The 18,509-nt window shown below is 43.7% G+C and overlaps 1 protein-coding gene across 1 annotated transcript; it reads left to right on the top strand.

Annotated features, from left to right (window-relative positions):
- The first annotated feature begins 399 nt into the window (after positions 1-399).
- Positions 400-15,845, top strand: PPP1CC (protein phosphatase 1, catalytic subunit, gamma isozyme). Its single transcript, XM_008946523.1, has 7 exons — positions 400-433; positions 10,107-10,238; positions 11,426-11,656; positions 13,308-13,412; positions 14,411-14,634; positions 15,109-15,243; positions 15,640-15,845. Exons 1-7 carry the CDS (start codon positions 400-402, stop codon positions 15,727-15,729), a joined length of 951 nt encoding a protein of 316 aa, XP_008944771.1. The 3' UTR covers positions 15,730-15,845.
- The last annotated feature ends 2,664 nt before the right edge of the window (positions 15,846-18,509 follow it).

Genomic DNA, 18,509 nt, shown 5'->3' with positions numbered 1-18,509 from the left:
TTTTGGAGTTTCAGTCTGTGGAGGGGCTTATTGTCTCGCCTGGATAGTGCTTGGGGTTGAAAAGAGTCACGTAGGAGTTCCTAAATCAAGGGGGAAAACCTAGAAGCTGCAGAGGACAGCGTCAGCATTATCCCTTCGATTTGGGGGATCTGCACTGGACTAGAATTGCCCTGATTTAGGGCAAAAGCCTGAGAAGTATCCGGTGACAGATTTTCTTCCAGGCATCAAGGAAAATCGTAATTATTCAGAGAAGGAAACTAGCCTGATCCAGCCTCATTTCACGTCTGGCAGGGCAGGCATCTCGTCTGGACTCATGCTGGAAGAGCTTGGTCAGGGATTTAACTTTTTTCCATTTGGCACAGAGTCATCTGAGATGTTGCTGAGACAAATGGTGAAGAAATGTCTCTCAGCTGTATTACACCCTTCTTACAAGGTTTTGCTTGTGTAATTTGGCTTGACTTGGATAGCAAAAGGTCAGGCAGAGAAACAATAGTGCTGCCCTAGAAATTATTTGTAGTTCAAAATCTTACATTGTGGGATTATTGAACTAGAATAAGTAAAAGTAAATGGGACTTTTCCTCTGATCCATTTTGGAGTTTGCCTGGTACCCATTTAAACTGCCCTGGTTTAAATTATTTAGAGGCTTCCCTTCATAAGTGTGGACCAGGATTTTCCTGAAACTCTAGTTGTGTGATTTGTAGATGTCAGGTCCTGTATGTTGTATGTTTGGTGATCTAGTAATCCAGGCTCAATTTTACTGCAGGTGTTGGTTACAATTCTTACTTGATTTTCCCCTTGCGTAACTGGTGCAATTTGCTCGAAGTTTAAGTTGTTAATATCAAAAACATAGAATAAGGTAGCCTCAGAAAGAGATGGGAATGATTTCCCTGGCGTGGAGTTTCAGAAGGGAGTGAGATGTACGTCAGTCTGTTACGTTCTTACCCAGCTTATACTGGCTTTATGCGTTGGAAGGAGATGAGAGTTGGTAAATCAGGCTTCAGAGGGTTTACTGACAAGATCTTTTAAGAGGTGATTCGTGCAACTAAAGGTGCTACCTGAGGTTGCATCAGCTGCCAGAACTGAAATTAAATTTTTTCCCTTATTGACGTTTCAGCAGAGACTTGGGGAATCCTGTGATTCTTCCAACATTTGAAACAATTACCAATGCTAGTAACCTATGATTGTGCTTTTATTTTTGTTTCTTATTAGATGTGTGTTACATTTTTGCCAGACAGAGTAAGAATGGATTGACCTTTGTGAGAGTTGTCATTTTTATACTCCTTTTCCAGAAAAGGCAAAATGCTACTGCATTTCAGCAAACGTTGCATTTTGGATAGAGCACTAAACTGTGTGAATTACTGTGCAAATGCCATTCTCCTCGGCTGCTTAAATTTTACCTGACTCACCCTTTCTCTGAAATTAAGGTCTGGCTAGGTAGGTGACAGGACTGAACTTCCAAGGAGGAGATCTGTGTGGTATTAAATGGAGGAGAAAAAAAATAATGTAAGAATTCACATCCTATTTATATTTGGAGCAAGAAGGAAAATATTTTCAGTGCAGTTCTGGTAGGACAACTGCAGTGTTAGCTACAGAGTCTGTTGTGCCTGTGCCAGAGCTCTGTTCTAAGTGATACTCTTTTCAGACAAGGTTGTGCATGGATTAAAATCGTGCTCAAGCATGAAAACACTGCAAAATCTGTTTTAATAATCAGCTTACTCACAAACTGAGTTGCCCAAATCCTTGTGCAAGCTTTAATTTTTAGAGTGTTTTGGTATTTCATTCCAGTTGTCCTGAAACTAGAGTAGGTTTTGTAACAGTTAACAAGTATGGCAGGGTGTATTACCCCTTACTTTTTAAAAATAACAAACCAAAGGAGACAGTTAATGAAGCATTTAAAATCAAGGAGAAAATACAGTTAAGCAGGTATTTGTGGTTTATAACATGCCTTAGCATTGCACTGTTGGAAGACACCAGGAGAGCTGTGCCAGTAGTGCATCTAGTCTAAGTTGAGGTAAAGTGAAGTGCTTAAAGGGTGAATAATATTCTTCCTTCTGTTCTTAATATAAGGCATTGATAATATATTGGGGAGGGGGGGTTACTTTCTGTCCTGAATTTGCTGATCAAATAGCATTTTTCCTACTCTTCTCCCAAATAGTTTATATTTGCCTACCCCCATTGGGCTAGTTGGCTGAAATTATTAACTTGTTTTTTTTAAAGGGCCTGGAAGTATGTATTTAGTTTCTGATTCTAAGGTAAATATTTGAAGAGTCTTTCTTGCTCCAAATGCTGATAGTACACAGCCATTTGGTACTGAAATGTCGTAAGTCCCATTGTTAGGTAGCATTGTTCTCAACCCTGGAAAGCTGTTCAGTGAAAACATTGAACATTCAGATTGTGTTCTGTAATTGAATTTTTATTTGCTAGCTTCTTTACTACTGATGGTTGTGTTCTGCCTGGAACAATTTCATGAGTACAGGTTGTCTAATTTTGTCATTTATAGTAACTGTACTAACAAGCTTCACGGGAATAAGGTTTTTGAAGTACAGTAAATACAGTATCCTGCCCAGAGTATTGAAATGTTTCCTAAGTGTCCTTGATTGTGGATAAAGGCTCAAATATTTCTGGAACTCGCTCACTTCACTGAGAAATAAAAAGGGGCGAACAGGAGAGCGAATTACTGTCCTTCTAGGAGGAGGGTTGTAGGCACTGAGTAACTTCATGGTTCTGGCTGTGTGTGCCTTAAGTCACAACTGCCAGTAGACAAGGCGATGCTAGAAAAGCTCCCTGGAAGATAAAAATCCAGTGGCATCTGTTTAGTCATGGAAAGGGTTCCAGGAAATGGCAGAGTTCCTGCTGGGCTCCATGTAAAGAATGAGTGACAAATCCCAGCATTCTCTTGAGTGTGAGCATGGCTTCCTTTCTGTGCCAGGTCAGATGGCTTTCCTGTCACTTGAGCCCCTCACCCGCTTCCTCCATCCAGTGTGTTGGCAGCTTTTCACAGAGAAGTAGGGTCTGGTTTGAAAATGGAGTTCATAGTAGCATAGCTACCAACCAAGATTCAACTCTACTAGTCTTACCGTGCTAACTATAAATAACAGGGTAAAATATCACAATTCCAACATAAATAAGTGGAAACCAAGTTGAAATATGCTTCTGAAATTCTTTTCTGGGCTGCAGCCTCTGCAAATGCTATTAAGGGAAAACTAAGTCATGAATGGAGGCTACTTTGGATAAAGCCATGTGAGGCTAGAATGGTGGTAGCCATTCTGAAAGCTGAAATACTGGTTATTGCACTAAAATCAGCAAAAAGACTCTAAATCCTCAAACTTTGCTGTTTATACACCCACAGATTTCTATTCTTGGTAAAGCCTGTTGTATAGCTGTCAAGGAGATATTCTCTCTAATTTGCTTTAAATGGGGAAGGAGGATCATCCAGTTATTAAAAATAGTTGAGCCAAAGAGTATGGATAAAGTTTTGCTGACAGCAGCAAAGACTCTTTCTTACAAATGCGGCTCTCTGGATTTTTTTTCTTTTAAGGACAGTGTTGGTTGGGGCTGAAGGGCTGGTTGTTGTTTGGCTGTGTATACTGTGATTGGTGTCTGTCTGATTTTCACAGATGTCATCTGAAATGTGGTCAGATTTCACTTGTTGATGAGCTGAGATGCTGTGATAGTTTCTAACAGATAAGCAGTGCTTTTTAACCTCAAACTGTCTAATTTTCCATAGTTGTATAGGTCAATGTTGTTTCCTGCTGTGTTGCAGCAGTGTAATAACCATAGAATTGTTCAGTTGGAGAAGACTTTTAAGATCATTTTGTCCAGCTGTTAACCTAACTCTACCAAGTCCACTGCTGATGGGAAATTGGAGCTCTGTGTTTGGGAGACAAGGATTAGATTCCTGCTATTGCTCAACTAAGTTAAATTTTTTAATGTTTGTTGTCCAGTTAGTGAAGTGGAGGAATTTGTCATCCCTGGATTTCAGTAAGGCATTTGATACCCTTTCCCCCAGCATTCTGCTGGAGAAGGTGGCAGCTCATGGCCTAGACAGGTGGACTCTTGGCTGGGTTAAAACTGGCTGGATGGCTGAGCCCAGAGAGTTGTGGGGAATGGAGTTAAATCCTGTTGGCGTCCAGTCACAAGCGGTGTCCCTCAGGGCTCAGGTTTGGGAGCAGTCTTGTTTGAGATCTTTATCAATGACCTGGATGAGGGGATTGAATGCACCCTCAGTGACTTTGCAGATGACACAAAATTAAGTGGGAGTGTGGATATGCTGGAGGGTAGGAAGTCTATGCAGAGAGGTCTGGACAGGCTGGGGCAATGGGCTGAGGTCAGTTGGATGAGGTTTAACAAGGCCAAGTGCTGGGTCCTGCACTTGGGTCACAACAACCTCAGGCAAGGCTCCAGGCGTGGGGAGGACTGGCTGGAAACTGCCTGGCAGAAAAGGCCCTGGGGGTGTTGGTGGCCAGGCTGACTGACCATGAGCCAGCCTGTGCCCAGGTGGCTGAGAAGGCTGATGGCATCCTGGCCTGGATCAGAAATGGTGTGAGCAGCAGGAGCAGGGAGGTGATGGAGCCCCTGGACTCGGCACTCATGAGACCTCACCTTGAGTCCTGTGTCCAGGTTTGAGCACCACAATACAGGAAGGACATTGAGGTGCTGGAGCGGGTCCAGAGAAGGGCAACGAGGGTGGTGATGGGGCTGGAAAACATGGCTTATGGAGCCCAACTGAGGGAACTGGGGTGGTTTAGTTTGGAGAAGACTGAGAGGAGACCTTACTTCTCTCTACAACTACCTAGAAGGAGGTTGTAGTGAGGCTGGTGTTGGTCCCTTCTCCCAAATTACTGATAGGATATGGGGAAATGGCCTCAAGTTGCACCAGGGAAGATTTCAATTAGATATTAAGAAGACTTTCATCACTTAAGAAACAAGACAAGTGATAGGACAAGAGGAAATGGTCTCAACTTTCATGAGGGGAGGTTTAGGTTGGCTATTAGGAAAAAAGTCTTCACTGAAAAGATTGTCAAGCATTGGCACAGGCTGCCCAGGGAGGCGATGGAGTCACCATCCCTGGAGAGGTTCAAAAAACGAGTAGATGCAGCACTTGAAGCAGTGGTCTAGTGGTTAGGGAAGTGTTAGAAAGAAGGTTGGACTTGATGGTCCTAGAGGTCCTTTCCAGCCATAGTGATTCTGTGATTCTATGAGTATTTGTGATCGGTGTGAGTATCTGCTGCTGGGAAGCTCTCTCCAGTGCCTAAGTACGTTACAAGATGAAAATTTTGTGGTTGTGCAGAATCTTGTGTTTGATACTGCTGCTGTGAACTTCTGTCATACTAAAAAACAGACTAGAACTCTTTCCTTTCAGAAGCTTGGGCACTGAGGAGCTGCTTTTCAGTTTCAGTTGTGAATTTGAAATTATCTGATCAAAGGTGGTAGTGCCTGCAGTAAAGGATAAACCTTTTTTACATCAACCACTTTCAAGTTATTTATTCCTTTTGTGCCTGTGTTGTGAAACTGTCATTGGGAACTGCTAAAAACAAGATTAAAAACAACCTGCAGTATTTTTGGAAATGTCTCTAGGATTGCAGACATCTTAACGTAAAATACGGTAAAGCTGAGAGACTGGTTTAATAAGGCAGAAAATGAACTGACCTGCTGATAGACGGTTTTCTTTGAAACATTTTATGCACAAAACTTGATTCTAGCACTTCTGTTGACAGCATTTCAACTGCTTTTAATGTACTACTGAAGGAAAACTAGATATTTGGATCACTGAAATATATACTTGAAAATTTTCTACTATTTTTTAATACTTTCTTAGCTATCTCTCCAGCTCATATTAACACAGAGTGAGGTAATAGACCCAGTTTTATAATAGCATTTGCCTTTGTTAAAGGATTGTGTGGCCACCAAACTGAAAATGGAAAGATGCTGGTCATGGGATGTGGTGGAGAGGTTCGCTGTCCTCCACTTGTGGAGTATTTTGACTGCCGGACGCTCTAGATCCCCTAATTCTTGGCGCACTTCTCCTTCACAAGGACATGTACAAAAGTTCTCCTGGATGCCGGCAGGTGCCGCTGTGCTTTGCACTAGTTCTGTGTGCTTGCACCAGAATGATGGGGCCCCTTAAGTTCTTGCTCTTGTGCCTTTCCCTTCCTCTCACCCTCTGCTGGGCTGCTCGTGTATTGCACCCACGTCTGTTCGTGATGTACTTTCAGTTTAGAGTTGCTCTCTTGTCGCTTTCCAGCAGTTTTCCTCCTTGTCTTGGAAAGCAACGTTAATTTTGGTAGTCAGAACCTGTATTCAAGTCAGTGCCTCTGCAGAGGTCACTCAGGCTTCAGGAAGGGATCTTTTTGGTAGTCTTCTCCATCCAGTGAAGAGCTTGTTTGTCCAAAGCTTCTCATACTTGTGCAGTGGAGAAGATTTTATGTGTTAAGACTGCCTGGATTGGACATGGAAATTCATGCTCCCAAAAAATGATGTTTAAGAACAGGAGCATCTCTGCCTGAAAGAGGATGGGAATATATTACTGTGTGGAAATAGTGCAGCAATATGAGCTGACATAAATAAAATATTATTTGAAATGGGCTGACTTTTTTCCTCAGCTGATTAATCTTTAGCTTGTTCTGCTGTCAGTTCCAGGCTGTCATTTGTGGAAGGTTGTTTTATTATGCACTGAAAGAACAAGTGTGCATGTACAGTACTATTGAACTGCTCTTCTGACTTCATGACCAAGCTGCCAATTAGTATTGTACTGTCTGATCGTTACAAGCCGTCTTGTTTCGGTCCAATGCAGAGAAAAGACACTACAGACACAACATATTTTTCATAGTACTTTATTTTTGCCTTTCTTAGTGAGACTAAGTGACTTGAAGACTCTGAGAAGCCTTTTAAAAAGTCATTCAGGCTGAACATCCTGCGTTTCCTTGCCAGCTCTTGCGTTGCGGATGAGAAAAACCTTGCACTAAAAATGCAGATTTCTCAGGCCAACATGCACTTCTGCATATTTGATTCTTCTGAAGCCAAAAATATATTTTTTTTTTCAGCTTTTCAGGATATATAGGTCAACAGTAGAAGAAATTTAACGTGTTCATTTCTTCTGTGCAGATTCAGCGTTGGGCTAAAGTGCTCCAAATGTTGGCAGGCAGTGTGCTGCAGTTGCCTTTCTTAGTGAGACTAAGTGACTTGAAGACTCTGAGAAGCCTTTTAAAAAGTCATTCAGGCTGAACATCCTGCGTTTCCTTGCCAGCTCTTGCGTTGCGGATGAGAAAAACCTTGCACTAAAAATGCAGATTTCTCAGGCCAACATGCACTTCTGCATATTTGATTCTTCTGAAGCCAAAAATATTTTTTTTTCCCAGCTTTTCAGGATATATAGATCAACAGTAGAAGAAATTTAACATGTTCATTTCTTCTGTGCAGATTCAGCATTGGGCTAACGTGCTCCAAATGTTGGCAGGCAGCGTGCTGCAGAACTGCATCAGTCTTGTTCTTTCTGCCTCCTGGTAGCTGGGCTAGTGAGTTTGTGACCTGCAACAATGCATCATTGTTTCTTGTCAAGGTTTTCTGCACGCATGTGGCTGAAACTGCTTCAGAGTTACACTGGTACAATGAATATACATAGGAGAGATGTAGGAAATCTGCATCTGAAACAGTTTTCAGGTTTTCATTTAGTCTTCATCAAAAATGAATGCATATGTTTTATGCGTGAGCTTTAGTGACTCAGTGTGTTAACATGCTCTGTATATTTTATACTTTTTAATTTATGGATATGAGATACAGGGTTTGGTTTTTAGCAATTTCCAAAAAGACCAAATAATGGAAAGTTAGATTTTTCTGGCTTCTCAGAGGACTAAATTCAAGTGTATTTTATTATCTCAAAAACAAAGGCGAATAGTAAAATTTAACGGTAGGGGAAAATTTAACATTTCTAATTCAGTCAGCTGATAACCTTATTCTATGAATCTGTTCTTTATTGCTGCTGGATATTTGACATTTTGAGTAACTTGCTTATTGCTCAGAAGTGTTTGGAAAATTACTGTATGGATGAAAAAATTACTGTGTTGGATTGAAAGCCTCATGCGTGATAAACTGCTGTGACAAAGATGTAACTTTCATTTATATGCTTCATTACTTTGAATATTTTAATGGAAGACATGAAGCTTAGTGGTAATTCCAGTGTTCCCATGTAATGTCAGTGTTGAGTGATAATTTACAGGCAGTGGAGGATAAAAGAGCATGTATTGCTTGAAAGATAAAACTATTAAAGCCATGGCTTTTGACCTACAGTTAATGTCACTGTCAGTATAGATTGCAATTTGAACTAAAGTTTAATTTTAAAGCTTGCTTGAGGAAAGGTGGTGTAGTTTAGGGTGTTGTCAGTGATTCAGTAGGGCAGCCATCACCATGACTAGAGTCTCTGGGAGTTAGTGTGCAGGGTAGAATTGTTTTGGTAGTTATCCTGTGAGTGCTGGTAGAGGTTGTATCAGATGGTGCTTGATTTCGTGGGTGGGTATTACATGGTCATCATTTTATTCTTGGCCTAGATCAGGTGCATGCTGACTGAACTGTGCTTCCTACCCTTGATCCGAGGCTTGCACAGAAGTGGGAGGCTTTGTGCTAATGGGTAATTGTAATCTGCTGGGAACAACTGGCTTTGCTCTCACTTTTCCTGGAACATGCTCCCTGCCACCCCCTGGCCTTTCCTGCTGTTGTTCTCACTTCTTGGTTTAATCTGGTGCAAGGCCCACAGTGACAGAACAGAGATTAGAGACATCTGCAGCTTCTATTTTTCTCACTCTGAGGTTAAACAATATCAAGGGAGTTAGACTGAAATGGGACCTAAACCTTATTTGGGAATTTGGGATATTGCATGTGTTCTTGTATTTGAAAGAATTCAGGGTGTGTTGCCTTTTCTCCAGCTAAAGACCAAGGCATTTGGCATAGATCCTTCAGTCTTGCTGCCGTACAGGCTGTACACAGGAAGTCCCCTAACTAGGCAACAGTACCAGTGCAGTGGTTTTGTTTTTGGAGATGTTGTCAGAGTATTTCCAGGCATCTCAGCCTGAGGTTCTGAGGTCGGTTGGCTTTGATGCAGCTAAACCCAATGGGTTATGTTGTAAAGATGACTGCTCTTAGTCCATAATCTTGCTGGAATTTGCTGCAGGTTTGGGGGTGTTTTTTTTGCTTCAGCCTTACCAGTGCTCTGTTGTCACTGGTTTTGACACCAAATAAAATGAAAGCTTCACTAAGAATGGAATAATTACAATTTTATTTAGTCTTATCCTAACCCTGATAAAATGCTGTTACATGCAATTTCGCCGTAGTTACAGTATTGCTGCCATGGAAATGTCCTTTGTATTTCTGAGCAACAGAAAGGGGCCAGGGGTGATAGATAAACAGGGCAAGATGTGCTGTGGAAGCTTGTCAGGCCAAGCTGGTGTCCTTGTCTGGACTGGGAGGGAAGGCTCTTGTGGGTATTGGAGGGAACCAGCCATTGTGAATTGTTGCACTGGGGGAGAGTGAAGCAGTGAGGGGGTGGAGTGTGAATTGGGGGGGAGTCTGAGAGACAGCTCTTCTATTACCTTGTCTTTTACTGCTCTTCTGTCATGATCCAAAAAGATTTCCTTATGTATAGGTCTGACCTTCTGATGGCACTCTGCTTTTCTCCCATGATTGCTGACTGCAGTGTAGAGCAGCTGTGGGTGCTGGGGTCTTTGGGGACTGTCTTGGGCAAGGTTACAGGATAACTTAGGGAAACTTGCATATATAGGCTGCAGTGGTGATGATTAGATGGGAGACTTCCTTTTCTCAAGCTCAGACAGCATTCCAGAGAACAACTGTATAACTGCTTCATTGGATGCTATTTAAAATGTGACATTTATCCAGGGAAGTGTTGAGCTGTGAATTCTGTTAAATGACAGTAAGATACAACGGAACAGAACATGCTACCCTTTCTGTGCTAGCACAGCAGTACAGTTTCACCTTATCAGACTGACATTACCCTGTTATCTTCCCATTCTGTATCACAGTGGCATTTAGTCAGGCTCTTAAAATAACACGAGGGGTATTGTTGATGTTGATAACTGACTTCTGACTCCTTCCAACAGTGCGGGGATCAAAACCAGGCAAAAATGTTCAACTTCAAGAGAATGAAATTAGAGGATTGTGCTTGAAATCCAGAGAAATCTTTCTGAGTCAGCCTATTCTGCTAGAACTTGAAGCTCCACTGAAAATCTGTGGTGAGTACCATGATTTTGATTTGGTGCTGGGAGCGAGGGTGTGGGGAAAATGCAGAGCTTAAGCAGAGAACAAATGCCAGATGCTACTTTTGCTAACAGGGGAAGTAAGAAATGATTGTAGCAAAAGGGAAAATAAAACCCTGCTGGATGCCTAAGGTGGAGGGGTGTAGAGGACATAACAAACATGGGAGTTGGAATAGAGACCAGAATAATCCAAACCCAAAAATTAACTGGTCTAGTTTCACCAGGTCTTTTGGGGAAGTTTTGGAAAGGAGGTTCTGTCATTGAAATAATGTTTGGCCCAGGCATAACTGAAGGAGGGGAAACAAAGGAGAACTGCAGTAGTTTGCTGCAGCTGCTATTCAGAGTTGAGTAGTTTGACAATATTTTAAAATGCTGCTGGAAACAAATTTTTATTCTGTTTGTTGGAATTTCTAGGTTGGTTTTGCCATACTTGTACACAGTGGTGCTTGTTTTGCACACACATACATGTCTGGTCGTGCTAATAGAATGAAGAATGCTGAAATAAAAGCCTCAATAAATGCACTTTTAAAAGCTGCCAGCAAGCAGCATTTTTATCCTGCTCTAACACTGAGAAAGTAGCTTGTTCAATATTTATGACATTGGTAGTTATAAAATCATGATTTAGCATTCTGCTTGTCAGAAATAAAGCTGTGGTGTAAAGCAAAGGCAGAAATATCCATCCCAGTTCCAGTGCAGCCTCACTGCTAGAAGTTGCATTACCAAGTGGTTGGAGAAGATGGTACAAAGGAGGAGAGCACATTCCAGGTGGTCAGTTTTCCATCAATATCACTAATGCTGTGTGGAAAAACCACGAGTGAGGTAAAAGTTCTGACCTCACAGCTACCAGTCCAGTAAAGTATTTAAGTGGATGTTTGATGTTGAACACAAAGTTGGTTTCTTGGAATCTTGATTTTGTTCCACATGTGTGTGAATATTGAGTAGCTGTGTGCTTTGTGCAGTTAACCATTGCATTACACAGATGTCAAACTTCAGAATCTTGTAATTTTATGTGCATTAAGCTAAACTGTAATTAAGTATGTTGTAGGCAATACCTAACTGCAGGCTTTTTTCTATTTGAAGCATGATTCATCTATTCTTTCTCCAGAATCAATTCAGGAATGTAGCAGAGGGTCCCCAATGTCATTTCTGAATGCTCTTTGCAGGTGACATCCATGGACAGTACTATGACTTGCTTCGACTCTTCGAATATGGAGGGTTTCCACCAGAAAGCAACTACCTGTTCCTTGGTGACTATGTTGACAGAGGAAAACAGTCTTTAGAAACAATTTGTCTTCTATTGGCCTACAAAATTAAATACCCTGAGAATTTTTTCCTCCTCAGAGGGAACCATGAATGTGCCAGCATCAACAGAATTTATGGGTTTTATGATGAATGTAAGTAACAGACGTGTGTGTGCCTTTGGCTTGGGAGGGCATGGCAGGAGGTGCTCGTGTTGTGATGTTAGAGGGGTCTCTCCTCACTTGTAGTTCCCTTGGCGTGCTTCAGGAGGGTCCTTGGCCTGTATTAGGAAGGGAAGTGTCACCTTTCCCTCATCCTTGTGGAGCCTGAGCCTGGCAGTACAAACCCCCATGCAAGTGGGTGATGTTTTTTATTGGCTGCTCTGTTAATTAACCATTCTTATTGGTACACATTTTACAGTTCTTGAGATAAGCTTGTCTGTTCAGAGACTACTACTAGATGTGCTTTACAAAAGTTCCCCTCTATTTCTTTCATCCAAGGGATGATGACAAAGATGTAAGCTTGTGTCAAACTTGGAGAATGGGCTGCTTCTCACCGTGGTTACATTACAGGGCTTGCAGTCTACTTCAGATTAAGATCTGTACCTTTGAAATGTTAAAAGAACAACAAACTTTGCTGTTCTGGATGCAGTCCTGATCCGCTGCATGCTGCTGCTTTGGCCAAAACTGAGATTCCCTTTGTGTCAAACTTGGAGAATGGGCTGCTTCTCACCGTGGTTACATTACAGGGCTTGCAGTCTACTTCAGATTAAGATCTGTACCTTTGAAATGTTAAAAGAACAACAAACTTTGCTGTTCTGGATGCAGTCCTGATCCGCTGCATGCTGCTTTGGCCAAAACCAAGATTCCCTTTCATAAATGGGGCACAGTGAGTGTGAGCCTTTGGCATGTGTGCTTAAGCACCAGCCACGTGCTCCTGCAGTAGGTGGCTTCAGCTGCAGAAGGTGTTACTTGAGCCAGTATGTCAGCCTTTTAATGGAGAAATGTGCTGGTATCTCTTGGGCATTCTGAGCAGATGTGGTGTCACTGTGTGGTTTTTGGAGACTGGACGTAGAGCTCACCCTAACACTACACAGTTCTGCTGTGGAGCAGGAGTGCACCTTCATGTGTCAAAGGATGCACCTTAATAAACCCAGATAACGTAGAGGAGTTTGAACTGTTAAATTAATGGTGTGCTGAAGCGTCCTCCCAACTTGTGTTGGGAGACATACTTGTCTTGTAGCTCCCAAGATGTACTCTCCATGTCTTGTTCTCCTTCAGAAGGAGACAAAGATGTCTGGTATTTCAGAGCTGACTCCTCCGAGATTAATCACGGGCTTAGTCATATGTCGCAAATGTGTTCAGGGTTCGTGTCAGCTGGAAGAGTCCCTTTGAAAGTAAAACTGCAGCAGTTTCAGTTTTCAGTCCTGTTTCTGGGCCTAGAGAGACTTCAGGTGGTAAAGCACCAGCAGAAGTTTAAAGAAAATCTGCTTTCCAAGAACTGCAGTCTTGCCCTGAAGAAAACAGCAAATGACAATTTTCTGTAACTAATCAAATTCTGCAAGGGATAATTTTTGAAAGCAAAGTTGGGACTGGAGAGACTTGTGCTATTCTCAGAGCACCAGAGCCCTTTGCAGCTTTCTTCTGAGCAGTAAAGTATCTCAGCAGCTTTTGGAGAAGATAAACTGTGTATAGGCTTTAATGCTTGTGCTTTCCAAATCTTGTAAACTTAAGGAGCTGTGTTAGGTTGGTTGTAGTTGTGCTAGAAAAGCATATTGACTGTTTTTTCCTCCCAAATGTCTTCTAGGTAAGAGAAGATATAACATCAAGCTGTGGAAAACCTTCACAGACTGTTTTAACTGCTTACCAATTGCAGCCATTGTGGATGAGAAGATATTCTGCTGTCATGGGGGTAAGTGATGGCTCCTTAGCTGAGGTTCCTAAGCTGTAATGCTCTAGTGTCCAGCATGGCAATTTCATGGCTGTGTTGCTGAAGTTTCAAAACTTCAGGGATTTTTCTGTGCCTCAGTTCACGTACTGAGGTGGGGTTGAGCTTGATTAGTGTTGGTTCTGTGAATCATTGAGCTGGTAGCTTAGTGAGGTCTCATTGATCTGGTTTTCCTTCTACTCCAAAAGGCTTACTTGATAGCCTCTCCTTAGGAGTGAAGAATCCTTGTAGGTTTTTTTAGACTTCCATGAGTTAGGAATTTCATGCATGTTCTGAAAACACAGAAGCATAGAATGGTTTGGGTTGGAAGGCACCATTGCAGGTTGCTCAGTAGAATCCCCCCACTGCAGGGTAGGGTGGCTTCCACCAAATGAAGCTGCTCAGAGCCTTGCCCAGGCTGGTGGGTTTGGAATTTTGCTGGTAGGAACTGGCTCTATGCAGTGGGTTACCTGCTCGTGCAGCTTTTCAAAGTAATACAGCACATATCACACCTTAAATGCTTTATCACGTTTACTTGCAAGCAATTACAGTTGCCCAGGGAGACATATCAGTGAAAAATGGTATGAGGTCTGTTTGATATTGCAGTTCATCTCCCCAGGCCTGATCAATACAATAAACATAGCCTGTGATTTCTGGTGTTAATGCCTTTTCTACTTAACAGCATTTTCAACAGACACTTGCTGAATGTTACAGCGAGATTATTGTAATCCTGTAAAACGTGGCAATGGCTTTGCTTATCTTGCTTTCCCTAAGTCTTCTGGAAAGTGACTTGTCTCCTCCTGTTACAAAAGCTTTAAAACAAATGCTGGATTAAAAAAAAATGTCAGTTAGCATTGCTGTTGGACTACACAGACTGGCAGTGGTGACTCGGGTGGAATGCACATGATTTTTGTCTTGAGTTCAGGCCTGAGTCCTGTAGAGCACAGCTGGACTGAAGTGTGAACTGTCTCCACTCTGCACAGGCTTGTCACCAGACCTGCAGTCGATGGAGCAGATCAGGCGAATCATGCGCCCCACGGATGTACCAGATCAAGGTCTGCTCTGTGACCTCCTGTGGTCTGACCCTGACAAGGATGTCCTGGGCTGGGGTGAAAACGACAGAGGAGTGTCCTTCACGTTTGGTGCTGAAGTGGTTGCTAAGTTTCTCCATAAACATGATTTGGATCTCATATGTAGAGCTCATCAGGTATTTCAATTTTGTCCATTAAATCACAGAACAGCTTGGGTTCAGAGGGGCCTGAGGTGGTCACCTGGTCCTGCCCCACACACTCAGCACAGGATGAGCTGGTGGTGTAAGCTGCACTTGCTGAGGATGCTGTCCAGCCTCCTTCTGAATATCTGTGAGGGTTGAGATCCCACCATTTAAGAACAACTTGTCCAGTGTTTAACAACTCTTGTAATAAGCATGTTTTTTTCCTTAGTACATATAAACTGTCACACTGATTCCTGATTCCAACAAGCTTGTCTTGAACCTGGTGGAATCCTGGTTTCCTCTGTGCTGAACTGGATCCTGCAGTGGTCTTCCTGTTCTGGTGTAGAAGTCTGGAACTCGTGCTCCTCGGATGCAGCCAGTTTTTCAGCTGCTGGGTCTGTTAAAGCTGCTTTGCACCTTGGCAGGAAGAAGTTGTCCCATCTGATATTTCTGCTCTTCTCTTTAAAGGTTGTTGAAGATGGATACGAGTTTTTTGCAAAAAGGCAGTTGGTAACTCTCTTCTCTGCCCCAAATTACTGTGGAGAATTTGATAACGCGGGTGCCATGATGAGTGTGGATGAGACTCTAATGTGCTCTTTTCAGGTACAGTGTCTGAAGATTTTACCTCCTAGTCTGGTCACACTTCAAATTTGCTCTGTTTTGAAAGGGTACCTTACAGTTACAAAACCAGAATGCTTGTTTCAGGTAGATCTTTGCAGGTAGCAAATGGAGACAGGGCTGTGTTTGCTCTTGGGTGTTCAAAAGCATGGGAGGAACTGAGCTGTTGTGCCCTGGAATTCAGTTGTCCAGGCAGCACTTTTGGCTGTTCACCAGCTTGCCAGCCAGCCACACAAGCCCTGTCCTAGCTCCAAGCAGGAACCACGCTGGTTTCCTGGCATGTTCATGACCTGTCCGGGTGACCTGTCTAATGCCTTTACCACAGAATTGCTTGCCAATGAAGCCAGGACTTCTTGCTAAATGACCAAACTATCTTTTCAGATTTTGAAACCTGCAGAGAAGAAGAAGCCCAATTCCAGCAGACCTGTAACACCTCCCAGGGGTATGATCACAAAACAAGCCAAGAAATAGTCACCCTGGCGCCGCCTTGATGGGACTTGTATTATAGTCTGTAACCTCCATTTTTAAACCTGTCGTGTACTGTTCAGCTTGCTCAAAATAGATAAACGTGTTTGTGGTTTTCCTTTTGATTGAATGAATGGCATTTGCTGGTTGTAACAGCGAATGAAAGACTTTCCTCCCTCCCAGGAAGAGAGCTGGAAAGTCCCCCTCCGTCGGTGTCCCAGCCGTACCCTGACACATCTCACCCTCTCTGGGGAACCGTACAGCCTCGTGGCCTGTACCAGGAGTAGTGTCTGCTTGTTTTCTTCTTTAGGATCTAAAGAGGGCACTCGTGTGCTGTGAGTAGGGGTTTGTTCCTGTGGGAAATGACATACTGTTTATACAAACCACTGTGAACTTTTTTTACGTTCAATTGTTTTAAAGGGATCGCTTTTCTTTTAATGTCTCCTGTACACATTAGTTTTATTGCTGTTGACCTTAGAAACAACCTCCCGCCCTGCCAGCCTCACCGGGATGATGTATATTTAATTCAGACACCCTCCCCTCTCCCTAGACTTCCACTGACGATTAAAGCCATTATTTTAAGTGTTTGTGTCTCTTTCCTGAAGCCAAAGTTCGCTTAGAAACCTGGCACAGGACCCGTGTGTGGTGCTGGAGTGTCCCACTGGGTGCTGGGGGCAGCACTGCCCTGGTGCTCTCCTGGGCACCCTGGTGCCTGGTGTGGGTCCCACCCGGCCCCCGTGGGACAGCTGGAAGGGGCAGGAATGGTTCTGGATCTGCCCGAAGGGTTTTGTGCATTTTAGCCTAAAGACTTTGTTCTACAAAAACTAGAAGCTAGCTTGGTAAGCTGACCCAGGGTGTTGGTCTCCATCGCCGGTTTATATAAATCTCTCACAGAATTGTGTTTTTTAAACTGTTTAATCTTTTTTGAACGGATGACAGTGTACAATACCATGTAGTGAAAATCACTTATTAAATGAAGAAATTGGTAAATCCTCTCTGTGTCAGTTTATCACAACATACACACCACTGCTCTCAAAGAACCTGACCTAGACAAATAAATTGTTCTGGAAACCCACGGTTTGTGGTTTGGATTTGTCTAAGTGACAGGTGCTGTTTCTAAGCAGGAGTTGCTGGGTCCTGATCCAGTTCTGGAGCTTTAATTGTTGAGGGAGACAATTCTGCCCCTCAGTTCTCCAGAGCGCCCAACACAAGGACATGGGGCTGTTGGAGCAGGGACAGAGGAGGCCACAAAGATGGAACACTGCTCTGGGGAGAAGGCTCTAGGCAGGCTCTATTGTAGCCTAGGAGAAAGCTGGGGAGGGAATTTTTACAAGGGCTTGCAGAGCTAGGACAAGGGGCTTCAAAATGGAAGAGGGGAGATTGAGGTTGGATGTAAGAAGCTCTTCATGGTGAGGGTGGTGACAGGTTGCTCAGGGAACTGTGGATGCTCCATCACTGGAGCTGTTCAAGACCAGCTTGGATGGGGCTTTGAGCAACCTGCTCTAGTGGGAGGTGTCCCTGCCCATGGCAGGGGGGTGGGAACAAGTTGGTCTTTGATATCCCAACCTAAACCATTCTGTGGTTATACTGCCATTCAGTGCACACCCCATTGAGCTGGGGGTGTGGGCAAGGAGCCCTGTGGGGTCACAAGGCAGAAGCTGCTCCAGAAGGGCTGCAGTGAGGAGCTCCTGGTGCTGGGTGGAGGTGGGTTATGAGGGAGTTTCATTCGGGTAACCCACTGGCTCTCTTCTGGGTGAGTTTCCCCCTCCAAGTGCATGGAGCTTTTCTGCTTGGAATGCATCTTCTGGGTAGTCCCCAGCCATGATTTGGGATTTTAATGTATCTCTCTGCCAAGTCAAGAGCCATTTTCCTTCTCTGAAGACTCCCCTCCAAGTGCATGGAGCTTTTCTGCCTGGAATGCATCTTCTGGGCAGTCCCCAGCCATGATTTGGGCTTTCAATGTGTTTCTCTGCCAAGTCAAAGAGCCATTTTCCTACTCTGAAGACCTCTTCCCTCTAAAGCTCATTAACCAAACCCCCTCTTGGTAACTTTTGATGAGCTCATTAGATGAGGTGTCAGAGATTGCTTGTGAAAGGCTTTCTCACAAACTAACTTTCCCCTTTTTGATCACATGGTTTTCTTTAGCTCTGATTTTTCTCCCTCATAAAACAGTCACCTGCATGTCTGATACTGATCCAGTGCATGACAGAGCACACGTAGAAATGGTTCTTGCTTGTCTGCTGTCTAGAGGAGCCCATGAGCCCGCGCCCCCACCTCCCAGACATCTCACCTCTCACGCCTTTTTCCTCCGTGACTTGTTTTCCTCTCCCCAGAGGTGGTTCTGGTGACACACACACCTATTCTGGGCTGCCTGTTCTGCTCGGCTGCACCCCCGGGGGGGTTCACATGCCCTGGGCTGCTCAGCTGCCGGGTGAGGGAGGTGGAGGGGAGGGGAGGCTCCTGCTCCAGCGCAGAGCCCGGGAGGGAAGAAGAGCTGCTGATCTTACCAAGGGTTGTGTTTAAAAGCGCAGAGGTGTTTTATGCCCATTGCGTGGGGTTGGGGTTTTCAATCAGTGGAAGGACAGAAGGAGCAGCAGCTGCCTGTTTCAGTTTTCCATAACTGTACTTGTAGAACATTCAAAGGCAATGAAGCTGGGGAGGGGTCTAGAGCACAAGTCTGATGAGAAGTGGCTGAGGGAGCTGGGGGTGCTGAGCCTGGAGCAAAGGAGGCTCAGGGGAGACCTTCTGGCTCTGCACAGCTCCTGACAGGAGCCTGGAGCCGGGGG

The sequence above is a fragment of the Merops nubicus genome, unplaced genomic scaffold, assembly GCF_000691845.1.
Source record: "Merops nubicus isolate BGI_N331 unplaced genomic scaffold, ASM69184v1 scaffold17758, whole genome shotgun sequence".
NCBI lineage: Eukaryota > Metazoa > Chordata > Aves > Coraciiformes > Meropidae > Merops > Merops nubicus.
The sequence above is the reverse complement of the archived record's forward strand: the minus strand, read 5'-3'. Positions and strand labels throughout refer to the sequence as shown.